Consider the following 18,016-nt stretch of genomic DNA (forward strand, 5'->3'; position numbering starts at 1 on the left):
ATGAGCTTCAGAAATTTCAGATACGGACGGCGGATAATAATCCTGGGACATCAAGAAATATAACATATTCAGAGGCTTCTTCACCTCCGATCCTCTAAAAAACCATGTCCACAAGAAGGCCAGGCCCAAAGTAAACCTGGAAGGCCGAGAAGAGACCCATCGCTCCCGGAACTTGCGTAGTGAGCACCGCGTTGCGCTCCGGAGACTGTTGGGCGTGACACCTCCTCCCCTTTCCATCCCGCCTCCCGCCTCCCGCCTCCCGGGTGCCATGGTAACAGCGAGACTGCATCCTGGGCTCCGGAAGCCGGCAGCTGGAGCGGCCGGGGTCAGAGGATGCTGAGTCCCGAGCGCCTCGCCCTACCGGACTACGAGTATCTGGGTAGGCGCTTCCTTCCCTCCGGGGCTGGAAAGGAGGGCATACGAGTTAGGCTGCAGTCTACGCAGGAGGGCGAGGACCGGGGTGGAGTGAGGACGGGGGTCCGGGTGGGTTGCCCCGGGGCGGGCCGCAGAGTTGGGGGTTCCAGGGCCTGAGCCTGTTAAAGTAAGGCCGCACGACGAGGAAAAATGGCTTGCGGGGAGTACAGAATGTCTGAAACGGACTGGCTGGAACTCGGTTCCAGCGAGGTTGTTCTGTGGTCATAATGGGACATTTGAAAATTTGGGGGATTATTAAGATGCTGGTAGTGGAGTCGGAAACCTTGGAACATAAAGCACCCCATCCGTCGTTCCGTGAATAATCTCTGTCATAGTGACATGATCATTTTTTTTCATATAAAATGTTTTATTGTTCTTTAAAGGGGTTCAGGGTTTGGTTTTAATCAGGCTGCACACCTCTCATCAGTCTGACATTGCTTCTATGTCAAACTGGCTTCAGCTAGCAATACTTCATTAAAGCCAAAACAACAAAAAGTTCTAATTTTGAGAGAAAAAATCCAGTTCTGAGAACATCAGTTTGCAATTATAACAAAATAAGGGCAAATGCTTCATGTTGTTTTATACACCCTTCTCACACAGAACCAGGAATGTAATTCTCCTTAGGCAGGTACTGACACCGATATAGGCAGTCGATAAAATTTAGAGCATGACATGATCATTTTTGAGCTTTTGTATTACTATGACGCTAAGTGTTTTGTAGGTAGCGCCCTTCTTTTTTTTTTTTTTGGCCAGTCCTGGGCCTTGGACTCAGGGCCTGAGCATTGTCCCTGGCTTCTTCCCGCTCAAGGCTAGCACTCTGCCACTTGAGCCACAGCGCCGCTTCTGGCCGTTTTCTGTATATGTGGTGCTGGGGAATCGAACCTAGGGCCTCGTGTATCCGAGGCAGGCACTCTTGCCACTAGGCTATATCCCCAGCCGCGTCCTTCTTTTGAATCTTCTCAACAGCTCTAGGAGGAATTACTGTGGTTCCTTCCATTTTACAGAAGGAAAAGCTAAGGCTAATGAGGTAGGTAACTCGCATAAATAAGTTAGGAAAAGCAATACTAGTATCTGAGCCCGATTTTTCCACTCCAGAACTTGACTCTTGACTCAGCTCTTGAACTAAGGCAGAGATTGTAGTATTCTACTCTACTGAGCAGTACTGGCTATAGAAAACATTTATTTCATGAACATACACATGTATTTGCACCCACATGAAAAATCCAGACAGATGTATGGGAGATGGAAAGGGAGAAGGCAAGGGAGAGAGCGAGGTGTGCTGGTCCTGGGGCTTGAATTCAGGCCTGAGTGCTGACCTTGAATTTTTTTTCCCATTAAATCTAACACTTTACCACTTTGAGCCACAGCACCACTTCTAGTTTTCTGGTGGTTAGTTGGTGAAAAGAGTCACACAGATTTTCCTGCCCCAGATCTCAGCTTCCTGAGTAGCTAGGATTACAGGCATGAGCCACTGGCACCTGGCCTTGTCCCTGAGCTTTTGTGCTTAAGGCTAGTGTTTTACCAGTTATGCCACACCTCTACTTCCTGCTTTTCATTGGTTAATTGGAGATAAAAAGTTTCATGGACTTCCTGCCTGGGCTGGCCCCTCTCACTCCCTCTCTCTCCCTCTCTCTCTCCCTCCCTCTCCCCCACCTCCCTCTCCCCCCTTTTTTTCTCCCCTCCCCTCCCCCTCTCTCCCCTCTCCCTCTCTGCCCTCTCTCCCTCTCTCCCTCTCTTCCTCTCTCCCTCTCTCCTCTTCCTCTCTTCCTCTCTCCCTCTCTCCCTCTCTCCCTTCCAGAAAGCTATCCAGCTTTATGAAAGGCTACTTATGGGAGACACTGCCAGAGGCCTGGGTGCATATGTATATCTGGTTGGGTGTGGAGAACTGTCTAGAACCGAAGGGAAGCCTGTTCCAGACCCAGGTTTGCAAAACACAATCACCTACATGCTGACCTGAGCATAAGAGGGTTGTAAGATTTACTTATTATTATTATTTTTTTTTTTGCCAGTCCTGGGCCTTGGACTCAGGGCCTGAGCACTGTCCCTGGCTTCATTTTGCTCAAGGCTAACACTCTGCCACTTGAGCCACAGCACCATTTCTGGCTGTTTTCTATATATGTGATGCTGGGGAATTGAACCCAGGGCTTCATGTATACGAGGCAAGCACTCTTGCCACTAGGCCATATTCCCAGCCCGTGAGATTTATTTTTTAATCCATCTAATTTGGTGAAGTGCATGCCTTCCCTGACACCCCAAGTTGGCACTTCTTTTGTATGGAACCTACTTACTCTCACTAAAGTTCGTAATGGGTTGGTGAAATTGATACCTTTAGAAATCATCATTGCCTTTCTTCTTTGGGGCCTGTCTATGCATTCAGAGAAATCATAATAAATGGATAGGTGTTTTTTTTTTAAGCTTAGTTTCCTTTTTAAAATAAATTATTTATAAATTATTTTGTTTTCTTTCCTTTTTTTTTTCAATACAGGGGTTTGAACTCAGATCCTCAGGCTTGCTAGATTGGCACAGTACTGCTTGACCAATGCCAGCTGACCTGCTGTTAGTTCACTATTTTTGAGGATCATATTAGCTTTTTTGCCTGTGTTGGTTTTGAACTGCAATCCTACTGCTCTTAATCTCCTGTGTAGCTAGGATTACAGGCATGCACCACCAGTGCCCAACTCTTTTTCTGCTTTAACACTATAGGTGTACTAAAATATGATAGAATATTTTTTGACTCTTCTTATGTTTCACACATAAGAAAAGTGAGGCTTAACAAGGCAGATTTCCTTGCATAAGGTCATAGTGGCATTGATGCTGGCACTCAAACCCGGTTTGTTGATTCTATAGCATGTGTCTTTCCATAAAGATAAAAACAACTATCTGCTGAAGGGCAGTGACTTTGTTTTTTTTTTTTTTTTTTAACCAGTCCTGGGGCTTGAACTCAGGGCCTGAGCATTGTCCCTGGCTCCTTTTTGCTCAAGGCTAGCACGAGCCACAGTGCCACTTCCGGCTTTTTCTATATATGTGGTGCCGAGGAATTGAACGCAGGGCTTCGTGTATACAAGGCAAGCACTTTTACCACTAGGCCATATTTCCAGCCCAGGGAAGTGACTTTGTTCCTCTGTTAAGAATGAGGGCTGGGGGCTGGGGATATAGCCTAGTGGCAAGAGTGCCTGCCTCGGATACACGAGGCCCTAGGTTCGATTCCCCAGCACCACATATACAGAAAACGGCCAGAAGCGGCGCTGTGGCTCAAGTGGCAGAGTGCTAGCTTTGAGCGGGAAGAAGCCAGGGACAGTGCTCAGGCCCTGAGTCCAAGACCCACGACTGGCCAAAAAAAAAAAAAAAAAAAGAATGAAACTTTCTTTTTCTTTTAATGCTGGGATTGAATTTAGGGCCTCACATCCTAGGCAAACACATTAAACTACATCTCCACCCAAGGACGGAGCTCATAAACAGCTCATTACATACCAGTAAGCATCCGAGAACAGGATTTCTTTTTCAGTGTTATGTGTGGAGCCCAGGACATTGCTCACATTAAGCAAGCATTCTGCCTTTGAGCCATACCCCAGCCCCAGCAGAACTGATCTTATGCATCATTCTATACCTTCCTTTCACAGTATAGATACTTCATATGTAGATGCTAAGTGGAATAAGAATGCTTTGGCCCTGGGGTGCCCCAAATGTAAGTAGCTGACAGCAACAACTAAGGTTTACTAAGAACACACTGTGTACTTCACACTGTGAACTTCTTCTTCTTTTTTTTTTTTGTTTTGCCAGTCTTGGGGCTTGAACGCAGGGCCTGAGCACTATCCCTGGCTTCTTTTTGCTCAAGGCTAGCACTCTATCACTTAAGCCACAGTGCCACTTCTGGCTGTTTCCTATATATGTGGTGCTGAGGAATTGAACCCAGGACTTCATGTATACGAGGCAAGCACTCTTGCCACTAGGCCATATTCACAGCCCACCAGGAACTTCTTAAGTGCTATACATGTATTGATACTATGAAGATAGTTTCATTTGTTACGGGACACTATAGCACAGTGATTCTGAACAACTAGTTAATAAATAGTGGAAACAGAATTCAAATCCAGCATCTGATCCAAGTCTGCATCATTAAACTCTGTTCTATAAATACTTTTAGCAACTTCAAAAATGGAGCCTTCAACCAGTGTATGAGCCTATACATGGATCCTAGAATAAGTTCAGTTGACTATACAACCTATTTAACATTTCTGCCCATGAGGGGGCATCCTAGGAATCAGGATGGACCAGGGAATTGTAACATTCCAGTTCTTGCTTCTGGGTTCTTCTCAGGCAGGAAGGAAGGAAAATGATTTCCAAGTCATTTGGGAGAGTTTTATTGATAATTAATGTGCTTTGGGTAACTGTGTGACATTGAAGAAGTTACTTAACCTCTCTGTGCCCTAGTTATAGCTCATCTATAAAATGTGATTACTTTATGCGCAGTGGCAGGCACTGGTAGCTCATACCTGTTGTTCTACCTACTCAGGAGGCTACCTACTCAGGAGGACTGTGGTTCATACTTAGCCCCAGCAGGAAAATCTGTGAGACTCTTACCTCTAGTCAACCACCAAAAATAAAAAAATAAAAAAATCAGAAGTAGAGCTATGGCTCAAAGTAGTAGAGCTCTAGCCTTGAGCAAAAAGCTCAGGGACTGCACCCAGATCCTGAGTTCAAGCCCCATGACTGACAAAAACTACCACCACAACAAAGAACTTACTTTATGCCTATAAACATTTAGAGCAGCGCCCAGCTGCCATGTTTTGTGTACATTGCAAAAGAGGATCTACAGAGTACCTGTGTAGATGCTAAATAAATATACTTTTTTTTTTTTTTTGGCCAGTCCTGGGCCTTGAACTCAGATCCTGAGTACTGTCCCTGGCTTCTTTTTGCCCAAGGCTAGCACTCTGCCACTTGAGCCACAGCGCCACTTCTGGCCATTTTCTGTATATGAGGTGCTGAGGAATTGAACCCAGGGCCTCATGTATACGAGGCAAGCACTCTTGCCACTAGGCCATATTCCCAGCCCCTGGTATTAGATTTTTTTATAAAAATAGGTAACATATCAATGAGAAGCATGAAAAGGTGCCTCTCAGGTTTCCTACAGCAACTTTGATCTTACACTTACTTGTTCACACTGAGGCTGTTCCTAGTTAGTGACTGCAGGAAAAGACCCTCTTGGTAAGATACGGGACTCTGTGGACGATGTCAGTTGAAGACCTTTTCCCCAGCCCCTCCCACACTATGAAATCCCTCCCTCTCTCCCGCTCCCTTTCCTAGGATCAGACCTGCACCCGGGTTTCTCAGGTCTTCCAGGCTCCGCCAGCTCCTTTCTCATTTTCTGTCAAGGGCGTCTCCCCTGGTCTATCTCTTGCATGTCCAATCCTGTCTTGGTGTGCTTCTCAAAGTACCTGAACTAAGACAACATCCACCACTCATGGATGTAGTCCCTTCCAGCCTCCGGGTTGATACGGTTTCTTTAAGCCTTGGCAAAGGTTCTGACATAGGACTCTTGCTCTGTGGAAAAGTCTGAAGTTTTGCTCGGCTTATTTTTGTATTTGTTGATACCATAACAATGAAATTTGCTTGTCTGACTGCCAGACACAACTTTATTATTATTTTTTTTGAACGTTGATAAATGTATTTTTATTTTGAATATAGTGAATCTCCCAAACCCAATCCAAAATAGGAAACATTACTGTTTGCAGTTAGTTAGCAGAAATGTTCTTAGGACCTAAAAGTATTGGGGTTATCCGAACAAGGAAATGAAATAACATAGGGATGTTATAACTATTTTGTTGTTGTTATTGGTTGTGGGGCTTGAACTCAGGGCCCTGGGCGCTGTCCCTGAGCCTTTTTCTGCTCAAGGCTAGTGCTCTGCCACTTGAGCCACAGCACCATTTTTGGTTTTTCGTATTTATTTATCTATTGTGAAAATGATGTACAGAGGGATTACAGTTTCATACATAAGGCAGTGAATACATTTCTTATCCAACGTGTTACTTCCTCCTTCATTTTCCCCTCACCTTACCCCTTCTCCCTATCCCTTCCCCATCCATGAGTTGTACAGTTGGTTTACAGCATATAGTTTTGTAAGTATTGCTGTTGCAATGGTTTGTCTTTTTGTCCTTTGTCTCTCCATTTTGATATTCCTCTTCCCTTCCCTAGTTCCAGTACACATATATACAGTATCCAGGGTACCAATATCACTTAAAGTGATATTAGGGGTAAAACCACGGGGAAGAAGGACAAAAGAAAAAGGCATAATTTCACATAGTATGTTGAAAATAACAACAATGATAAACCATGCTTCCACAACTTGGAGTTCATTTTGCTTAGTATCATCTTTTGTGTTCACATGTACATAGCTACTGGGCTATTGTGATCTTCTGCTAGGATTATCCTAGACGTGTACTAATTATTCCCTATGGGGGAAACCATAGAGTCTATATTTCTTTGGGTCTGGCTCACTTCACTTACACTTTTGGTTTTTGAGAGGTTATTTGGAGATAAGAGTCTCATGGGGGGCTGGGAATATGGCCTAGTGGCAAGAGTGCTTGCCTCGCATACATGAAGTCCAGGGTTCGATTCCCCAGCACCACATATATAGAAAACGGCCAGAAGTGGCGCTGTGGCTCAAGTGGCAGAGTGCTAGCCTTGAGCAAAAAGAAGCCAGGGACAGTGCTCAGGCCCTGAGTCCAAGGCCCAGGACTGGCCAAAAAAAAAAAAAAAAAAGAGTCTCATGGGGACCTTTCTGCCTGGGCTGGCTTCAAAGCATGATCCTCAGATCTCAACTTCCTGAGTAGCTAGAATTATAAGCCTGAGCCACTGGTGCCCAGCTATTATACCTACTTTTTAAATACTTGGAAACTAGCTTTACAATATATAAAACTAGATACTTTATTATTTTTGTTAGCATACATTAATTATTCAGAGGGAGATTGCATTATGACATTTCTGTGCTTATTGGCAATGTATTCCAGGCAATATCACTCCCTCTATCAATCTCTTTTCCCCCCATCTTCCTTCCTAAAACAATTTCAACAAGTTTCACTATTTCTGTTTTCATACATGTCAATAATCTATTTTAACTATGTCCATCCTCTTTCATGCTCCTACCCAACCCACTCCCACTAGTACCCATCCCCCCTAAAAGAATCCCTTTTGTCCCCCCCACCTGTTGATCAACAGCTTTCTTTGAATTTCTTTATGCTATAAAACTAGTCCTTTAAACTTTAAAGTATTTATAGACATGATTATAAAATCTTCCCGATTTCCTTCCTTCCCTATATAAAGTAAAGCATAAATATAAAGTGTCTCTCTTTTACCACAGGAAACACACTATAGATAGAGATAGGACCTATTCTTTTCTTTTCTTTTTCTTTTTTTGGTCCATGTGGGGCTTGAATTCAGGGCTTAGGTACTATTCCTGAGCTTTTGTGCTCAAGTCTAGTGCTGTACCACTTTGAGTCACAGCTCCACTTTCAGTTTTCAGGTGGTTAATCGGAGATAGGACTTTTGTGGACTTTACTTCCCTGGGCTGGCTTTGAACCACAATTTTCAGATCTCAGCCTCCTGAGTGGCTAAGATTACAGCCCTGAGCCACCAGTGCCTGGCAGGACCATTCTTAAGTGACTGTCACACAGAATACCAGTGGAATATATGTCATAATGGAGTGTGTGAATTGCAGATTTGGGGGTCAGTAGTTCTGGCTCTTTTTTAGTTTAGTAGAAACTTCTCACGGGGGCTGGGAATATGGCCCAGTGGCAAGAGTGCCTGCCTCCTACACATAAAGCTCTCGGTTCGATTCCCCAGCACCACATATATGGAAAACGGCCAGAAGGGGCACTGTGGCTCAGGTGGCAGAGTGCTAGCCTTGAGTGGGATGAAGCCAGAGACACTGCTCAGACCCAGAGTCCAAGGCCCAGGACTGGCCAAAAAAAAAAAGAAATTTCTCATGCCTGGCAGGGACAGTATTTCTTTTGGTAGCCCAATTGTGAAAGATGACTTTGGAAGTTGTTTCTGGAAGTTTAGCCTAGACTCTCTCTTGCACCTTTTCTAGGACTGTGTAAACTTTGTAAACTTTTTGTTAGGGAAGGAAGAAGAAAGAACAAATGAAGTTCTAAGGCATGCTATTCCTTACCCACTACCACTCCCATTTCTCCAAAATAAATTGCAGGGTGATTCCAATATTCATCCAGACATAGTTCTCCAAACTTTTGACTTTACTTATCAATTATATATCTTTCTTCCAAATGCTGTCCAAAAGTTGGGAATCACTTTTTTCTTTTTGCACAAATACAGTAATTGCTTTAGGGAGTGACTGTTGGAAGCTGAGTAGGTAAATGAGGTTTTAAGAAGAAATAATAGGGGGCTGGGGATATAGCCTAGTGGCAAGAGTGCCTGCCTCGGATACACGAGGCCCTAGGTTCGATTCCCCAGCACCACATATACAGAAAACGGCCAAGAAGCGGCGCTGTGGCTCAAGTGGCAGAGTGCTAACCTTGAGTGGGAAGAAGCCAGGGACAGTGCTCAGGCCCTGAGTCCAAGGCCCAGGACTGGCCAAAAAAAAAAAAAAAAAAAGAAATAATAGGAGATCAGAAGTGACAAGACCCATTGGCCTCTATAGCTTACCAGCCTGGTTATATCCCCATTACACTTATTACAGTTCTCTTGTTTTCTCCTTAGATACTTGGTTATTATCTGTTTCTTATTAGAATGTAAGCCACGAGGACAGGCTTTTTTCTCAGTATCTCTCCAATCTAGCACAGTGGTTGGCCCAAGTAAAGTATTCAATTGTTGAATGAATGGTCTGCTTTAAGTAGCCGAATAAATTTTAAAATAAATGGGAGAAAGAATTCAGTTCAACAAATAGTTATTGAATTCTTAGCATGTGAGAGCCAGTATGTTGGTTTTCTTTCCCCTTTGATGGGTGAAAGAAAGAATGACTGGACCCTTTGGGCTTTAACAACTCTGATTATATTCTTGGGTGATATCATAGCTTCTACATTTGGGTTACATAACAGTAAGACAATTCATTTTTGACAAGTAGTATTTGAACAATTTGGGGGCATCTCCATGAGATCCTGACTTTAGGTTGAATGGAGTGATAGGCTTTGATTCAGAGCGGAATTACCTTTGAAAGTGAATCTGTGGGTCCTCTTTCTGGATTGGAATCACCCTGTACTACTTCCCTAACAGCCCTAGGAAATAACTCATTCCATGATTGGAATTTCAAGTCAAAACACATTTATCTGTGCAGAATTTTAATCATTTATCAAAGAGAGGAGGGATTTTCCCACTTCACATCTGAACTTACCAAATTACTGATCCCATTAGCTGTTTTTTTTTTCCTTAAGCACCTTTCTTTAAACAAAGCAATTACTGCTGAAATCATCAAATATATTTTTCATAAAAGCTTTTAACTAAGTTTTGTTTGATTAGCAGGAACCTAGTAAAAGTAAATATTGTTTGAAAGGTACTTTCATAGCCCTTTCTTTTTCTTCATTGAATTAGCTTTTAAAAGCACTGCTCTTTGGAGAGAGTAGGAGCCTTTATCCAGCTGTCCCATTGTGTCGCTCCCAGGTCTCCTTCTAATACTATTATCTAGCCCAGAGATTACAGGTAATTATGATAAAACACAAGATTCAGTTTCTATAATCTCATAGAAATCTGCTTGCCCCTGTGGACTTCATATAAGGTGTTAAGTTCAGACTTCTCTCACCTAAGATAACCCTCTTGCCCCTCTCCAGTAAACAGATACTTTTGGCAGGGGTAAGGCTTCATTAGGGGTAGGCCTGTTGCCTTTTTTGTAAAATAAATAAATAAATAAAGCAAAAAAAATTTTTTGTAGGGCAGAGCTCTTCCTGTGGCCAACTTACATACAACGTGCTCTAAATGAGAAAATTATATATTTAAAAATAGACACATTGGAAACAATAACACTTTTGAATGTGCAACGTACCAAAGGCCACACGTCTTTGGCTTTGCTTGTCAAATGGAGAGGCTGCCAGAACCACTTGGCTCCATGGTTCTCAGGCCCCAAAATCCTGCAAATTGACACATAAGTAGGCACCACACAAAGAAGTTTAGCCCATGAGAAAGTGAGTTTGGGCGCCGGGACTGGCTGCCTTTCTCTCTTGTGTGAAGTTCTTTCCAGCTTTGCTGCTTCTGTCTCATCTTAGATTTTTCAAGAAAAAAAAAAAAAGGCGATATTAAATGTGTCTGGTATTTCAGCATGTTAACGGCACGGGCAACATGAGGCTAGCACTCAGGCCACTGTTGAGCCTGTCATATGGAAGGAATTGCCTTTCAGGGGAGATTATTATTGTGTATGTAGCCACACAAATGCACATTCTGCCTGGAGGAAAGTGCACAGAAGAGCAGGCCTTGTGCTGCCACTCAGGTCTCTTTGTGGAAGGCTGCATAAGAAGCCCTTACATGGCATCGTCACCTCTTTTGGGCTTAATGAGTCATCTTTGTGTGTTGGCTACTTAAAAGAAAAAAGAAAAAGAAAGAAGAAATGCACTCTTCCCCAAGTGAGTTGCTTTTATTGGCCCTGCAGCTTTGTCTCAAAGTTTTGTACATTCCTGATGACATCATTTACAATGCTAGTGCACAGACAGTAAACAAAAAATAATTTAGCTTTTGGGCATCTAGACAAAACTTAAGAGAGCCCAATTTAGAAAAACGATAACACTGTGCTTTATAAACAGTGAATGCATGCATGACTCCCTCCAGTCCCTTTTGCAGTGTGGTGCACTGAAATATGACTATAGAGAAAACTTGGAGCTGCAACTTTTGAATTATAGGCAGTTCAGACTTGAGTCCATGGTTGTGTTAATCTTGAGTAGTGTATTGTAGCTGGTGGATACTCCCGTAGCCCACAAGAGTAGGTCATCATGCTCCTTGATCCATGGCATTTCATCTATGAAAATGGCAAGGGGAATATTGCCACCTACCTTACAGGAATGTGAGAAGATGGAGAAGATAAACCTGTGGCATTCATAGGAAAGATGTTTTGTAAATAGAAAATACTATCATTATTCTCCTTGATCAAACTTTCCCAACAAATGGAGTTGATAAAAGCTACCTCACAGAAAGTTGAGAGAAGATGTTAGTTAATATTTGTCAAGTATCTTGAAAGTAAACTGTTTAATGAGGCCTAAAATTGGTTGTTCTTGATAGTCTGTAAACCATCAGACTTGCTTATTGAGATACATGATTACCTTATAAAGTCTCACACTTGCAATTAATTTTTGTTGATGTGGTAGAGAATGGTAACTTATAAACTATATAGGTAAATAGGTTAAATTTTCGCAAAACCTGAGAAAGACCTACTTTTTTCTCTTCAGGGTTTTACCTGTAGATAACCTTGGCTGATCTATTGCCATGTCTGGACACAGGGTGTTCTGACCTTTGCTCTTCTAGTAAATATTTATTTTTGATCTCCTGTTTCTAAAGAAGAAACAAACTTAGAAGGAAGGGCTGGGAATATGGCCTAGTGGCAAGAGTGCTTGCCTCGTATACATGAGGCCCTGGGTTCAATTCCCCAGCACCACATATACAGAAAATGGCCAGAAGTGGCGCTGTGGCTCAAGTGGCAGAGTGCTAGCCTTGAGCAAAAAGAAGCCAGGGACAGTGCTCAGGCCCTGAGTTCAAGCCCCAAGACTGGCCAAAAAAACAAACAAAAAAAAAAACCAAAAACAAACTTAGAAGGAAAAGAAGTGTTTGGCTTGTCCAACATGGTGAACTTTTTCTTATCTTTTCAGTGTGTTAGGACAAAATAATTTGCTGAGGGACAGAATGGTAAGTTCTAAAACTCAGCCAAGTATGAAAATTGCTTTGGTTGTCATCATTCGAGAAGGGACACCTGAAAAAGTTTCTATTTTTCAATGATAAAATTATCAATGACATCTCCTCTTTCATTTCTGTGGGTATTTTAGGCAGCAAAACCTCAGAAGGTGCCATAAGTAATTTTACAAGTTCAGAATTTCATCTTTTGTTTCTAGTTATAGGTGTCAGCATTTTTTATTTTATTTTTTGTCAGTCGTGAGGCTTGAACTCAGGGATTGGACTTTTTGGTGGTTAGAGATAAGAATCTAACAGACTTCCCTATCCGAAGTGGCTCTGAAAACCTTGGTCCTCTACAGCTCAGCCTATTGAACAGCTAGGATTTGTAGGCATAGGTTTAGCAGTGCCTAACTTGATTATTTTTCCCCTGTTGGTCGTGGGGCTTCAACTCTGGGCCTGGGTGCTGTCCCTGAGCACTTCAGCTCACGACTATCACTCTTATCACTTGAGCCACAATGCTACTCCCAGTTTCCTGGTGATTAATTGGAGATAGGAGCCTCACAGACTTTCCTACCAAGGCTGGCTTTACACCGTGATCCTCAGATCTCAGCCTCCTGAGTAGCTACGATTACAGGCATGAGCCACCAGTGCTAGCTTCAGCCAACTTTCATATTAGCAAATGTTATCATTTTCATTTACTGGCAGAATATCTACAAATATCTCTTCATACTAATGATTTAGATTACATCTACAAGTTTGCCAAACTTTCCCTTTCATATTGAGAGGAATCATTATTACCATATGTTGCAAGTAATGCTGCTTTTTGTTTTTTATGTAAGTTTCACTGTATGCTTATAGTAACTTCAATTTTTTTTTTTTTTTTTTTTTTTTTGGCCAGTCCTGGGCCTTGGACTCAGGGCCTGAGCACTGTCCCTGGCTTCTTCCCGCTCAAGGCTAGCACTCTGCCACTTGAGCCACAGCGCCACTTCTGGCCGTTTTCTGCATATGTGGTGCTGGGGAATCGAACCTAGGGCCTCGTGTATCCGAGGCAGGCACTCTTGCCACTAGGCTATATCCCCAGCCCGTAACTTCAATTTTTATCCTAACTTATTCTTCCCTGAATTTACCAAAAGGGTTCCTCATGCTGGTATAAATGCCTTCATGTTAGAGAAAACCTTTTGTCAAATACAATGCAATGAATATGGTCAAAAAATTCATAAAGAGCCAGTTGATCTTATAGCACAAAGAGAATTTTTAAGGAAAACATATTCTCCAATAGGAACACAATTAGTGAGACATGGGAGTTTTCCATCTCACGTATATCTGTACCGTTCAACTTACTGCTAGTCCATGAAGATGTGCCTGAAGAAGTTAGTCACAGGGTAAGTTGTAGTATGTTTAGTGTCCTTACAGTTTTTGTAAAAGACAAGCTAATGAGCATTTGTCACTGTGTGAACAGTGAGTATTCTGTGGAATTTGATCAAGAGGGAACTTACCCTCTTTTTACTTCAGACCCTTCTGTATTGTTCTTTTACATTCTTATATTGGCCTTTTAGTTAGCTTGTACTGAGGTTTGAACTCAGGGCCTTGGATTTGCTAGGCAGACACTCTGCCATTAACCTATGCTCCTGGTTTGACTTTAGTTATTTTTCTTCATAGGAACTTGAACTTTTGCCCAGTTCAGCGTCAGATAGCAGTCTTCCTACCTCCACCTCTTGAGTAGATGAGATTACAGGCATAAATCACCACACCTGGCCTGGTATTTTTGTGTGAATGTACTGGACCTAGGTTTGAACTCAGGGTCTGGGTGTTGTTCCTGAGCCTTTGTGTTCAAGGCTAGCACTTTACCAGTTGAACCACATTTTCCACCTTCAGCTTTTTGAGTAGTTTATTGGAGGTAGTCTCATGAACGTTCTGCTCAGGTTGCCTTTGAACCACAATCCCTCAGGTCTCAGCCTCCTCAGTTGTAGGATTATAGGCATGAGCTACCAGTACCTACCGCCTGGCTGGGTTGTTGTTGTTGTTGTTGTTTTTTTCCCCAGTTCTAGGGCTTGGACTCAGGGCCTGAGCACAGTACTGTCCCTGGCTTCTTTTTGCTCAAGGCTAGCACTCTGCCACTTCAGCCACAGCAAGGCAAGCACTCTTGCCACTAGGCCATATTCCCAGCCCCTCCTGGCTGTATTTTTGAGATAAGGTCTCACTAATTCTTTTTCCTAGGCCAGACTCAAACCAGCCTTCGTATTTGTTCCTATGAAGTTACCTGGAATTAGAGGCATATGAGCTATCATACTTGGCTCCTCGTGTTGCTTTTATAGGTAAAAAAGTCCATATAAGGGAAAAGATAACCTAACTAAATATTCAAGGGTTATTAATACTTAAAGCATTCCAAATCAAGATACCTTTGATTTGGTTAAAACAGGCAGCTTTGTATTGGGACATTAGCAAAGAGCTCTTGAAGGTGACAGAATTTGGGGTGGTCTTTGTGAGGAGCAGTCTTGCAGCACACACCAGAGTCATTAAGATGATCATAGCTTTTGATTCTAGGCCTTTTTTGGGTCAATATGGCCTAAGGAAGTAATTCAAAAGAGAAGAGATATTTATATCCATTATTTCAAACAAAAAACTGGAAGTAACTCAGAAAGAATTCTGTATTCAAGTATTGTTTTAAAATGTAATGATAATAATGATCTTGTAATTAAAACAGTAGTAAACAAAATGACCTTATAAGATTGCTATCAGCTTCCTGATTTTATAATCTCAAGAAAATAAGGTGCAAAGGCAGTTTTATTGTTTTTTCTCCCTACCTTGGAACTGTTAAAATTCTTCTCCTCAGCTTAATGTTTCCCTTAAACTAGGCCCCTTTCACAAGGCCTCCTCCTGGGTCATTTTGTTTTGGAAAAACAGAATATAAATTCAGAGAAATAGAAGAGCATGTAGTATTTCATTCTCATTCTTTTAGGAATAGTAAGTATTATAGAAGAAAAAAAATGCTTACTTATGTTTAATTGGGCCTCTGTATTGTCCTGGAGAGGATAATCTCACTAATCACCTAGTGAAGAAAGCAAATGGGAGGTGAAATAACTTACATAATGCCCCAAGGAGTCATGACTAGGCCTAGGATGAGCCACCAGGTCTCATGTTGTGTGATACATTAGTTAGGGCTGTTGTGTCTGGGTACCTGTCTGACGGATGGCAGTATAGGGCTGTTAAAGAGCTAGAATGAAGATAGCTTACCTGTCCTTGATGATATTACTATTGTTGTTGTTGTTGTTATTATTATTATTGGTTGTGGAGCTTGAATCCAGGGCCTAAGCACTGTTCCTGAGCTCTTTTTGCTCAAGACTAGCACTCTACCACTTGAGCCACAGCACCACTTCCAGTTTTCTGGTGGTTAAGAATCTCAAAGGCTTCCCTGCCCAGGCTGTTTTTGAGCTGTGATCTTCAGATCTCAGCCTCCTGAGTAGCTGGATGATAGCTACTGGTTCACCCTTGGTGATTTCTGAACAGCAATTTTTGGGTGTCTTAACACTGTATAGAGTCTGGCCATAGATGGTCCAAACAGAAAGAATTAGTGAGAAGTATCCTTCCCTGTGCTGCCTCGTTTCATGTGCGGCCCTCATTTGTTCCTTTTCCTCTTCTAGTTCAAAATGTAGCATCTGGGAAGGAAACAGAGCTGTCACCAGTTCTAAAATTAAATAGAATGCTTCCTCTGTTAGTAAATGGAACAATTAATTTAAAAAGTCTTTATATAAGTTCTGTGAAATACTGAGGCATTGATTTATGGCCAGTGTATTTTGTATCACTTCATTAGTATTAATCATGATCACTTAAAGCTTTTTAAGAATTAGCTTTCTTTTATGATTGTGTGGAAAATGTATTCATGACATTAAGTATCAGCTTTTTGCCAGGCACCACTGTCTCAAGCCTCTAATCCTAGCTACCCAGAAAGCTGAAATCTAGAGGATCAAAGTTCAAAGCCAGAAGTGAGCAGAACAGTCTGAAAGAGTCCATCTTTAATTAACCAGGAAAAAGGTTCAAGTGGTAGAGTGCTAGCCATGAGCAAAGCCAAGCAAATTGAAGGCCCTGAGTACAAACTCTAGTACCACTTAAAAAAGAAAAAGAAAAAAAATTAGGTTCTTGCTTTATTGCTTATGAACTCTGTGGCCTTGCGCATTTGTAAAAGGGAGTTACCCTGTTTGTCAACTTTTAGATTGATTATAAGGTTCAATGATATGATGCGCATGCGATTATTTAGTAAAATTTGAGAAGCAACATACCTGTTTTTGCTCCAGCTGTAAAAGCCATTGCCCTGTTTTTACAGCCCAGTGACCATGGAAGTCAGCAGTACATTTCTTCCAGGCAGTGTCTGGAAAGGCTCTGTCCTGTCCAGGACTCACCTAGATGAAGAACAGGCCAGTGATCTTTCTGACTGGATACTTGCCAGCCCATTCATTTGATCCTATCATTTATACTTTCTGGAAAACATATATATGTTTTATGTTAATGCTACATTTGTCTGCATACAATAGCAGAAACTACAACGTTGTATAAACAAAATAAGTTTATTTCTCTCTTGTGGAACAGAAGGCTGAGACTAGACAATCAGTCAATAGTTGGTGGGGTAAGCTTCAAGGTGTCATCAGTGTTTCAGGTTTCTGTTTTCCTTCCTTCCTTCCTTCCTTCCTTCCTTCCTTCCTTCCTTCCTTCCTTCCTTCCTTCCTTCCTTCCTTCCTCCCTCCCTCCCTCCCTCCCTCCCTCCCTCTCTCCCTCCCTTCCTTTTTTGTAGGTTGTGGGGCTTGAACTCAAGGCTTGAGTGCTGTGCCTGAGCTCTTCTGCTCAAGGTTAGCACTCTACCACTTTAGACATAGCTCCAATTCCCATTTCCTGGTGCTTAATTGGAGGTAAGAGTCTTATGGACTTTCCTGCCTGGGCTAGCTTTGAACTCTGAACCAAAAATATCATACTCCTGAGTAGCTAGGATTACAGGTAAGAGCCACTAGTACCCAGCGGGGTTTCTGTTTTTCTGTGCCAACATCTTCCAGATTGATTTCCATCCCTATAGGATAGTTTAGTGGGTGATCATTGTGTTTGTTGCAGAGCTTACATAGAGAGATAGGAAAAAAAAATGAAGGGAAAGAAAATGGACTGTGTATACCTGGGAAATGAGATGCATATTCTGGTATTGTTTTGTTTTATTCATTGCCAATAAATCCTATAGGATTCTATAAGAACTATAGATGAGTTTTAGTTTTTTAAATCGTCTAAAATTATATGTAATAAATTATATATATATTTTTTGGGGGGGGGGCAGTCCTGGGGCTTGGACTCAGGCCCCTGAGCACTGTCCTTGACTTCTTTTTGCTCGAGGCTAGCACTCTATTGCTTGAGCCACAGTGTTCCTTCTGACTTTTTCTGTATGTGTGGTGCTGAGGAATCGAACACAGGGCTTTGTGTATATGAGGCAAGCACTCTACCTCTAGGCCATATTCCCAGCCCAAATTAAATATATATATATATTTTTAAAATTTATTATTATTATTATTTTTTTTTTGCCAGTCCTGGGCCTTGGACTCAGGGCCTGAGCACTGTCCCTGGCTTCTTTTTGCTCAAGGCTAGCACTCTGCCACTTGAGCCACAGCGCCACTTCTGGCCATTTTCTATATATGTGGTGCTGGGGAATCGAACCCAGGGCTTCATGTATACAAGGCAAGCGCTCTTGCCACTAGGCAAATTATATTTTATGAGAGAACTTCTACAGATTATCATTATAACCTTACAACAACAA

At 42.2% G+C, this 18,016-nt stretch overlaps 1 protein-coding gene across 2 annotated transcripts in view; it reads left to right on the plus strand.

Moving 5' to 3' along the window:
• Positions 1 to 273: 273 nt before the first annotated feature.
• The window catches only part of Cstpp1 (centriolar satellite-associated tubulin polyglutamylase complex regulator 1), a 157,717-nt gene continuing 139,974 nt past the window's right edge, over positions 274 to 18,016 (plus strand). For both annotated transcript variants that reach the window (XM_048361175.1, XM_048361173.1), the window contains exon 1: positions 274 to 379. In XM_048361175.1, coding sequence (XP_048217132.1) covers positions 334 to 379 — 46 coding nt within the window. In that variant the 5' untranslated portion in view covers positions 274 to 333. The remainder of the gene's footprint in view (positions 380 to 18,016) is intronic.

The sequence above is a fragment of the Perognathus longimembris genome, chromosome 13 (assembly GCF_023159225.1).
Source record: "Perognathus longimembris pacificus isolate PPM17 chromosome 13, ASM2315922v1, whole genome shotgun sequence".
NCBI classification, from domain to species: Eukaryota; Metazoa; Chordata; class Mammalia; order Rodentia; family Heteromyidae; genus Perognathus; species Perognathus longimembris.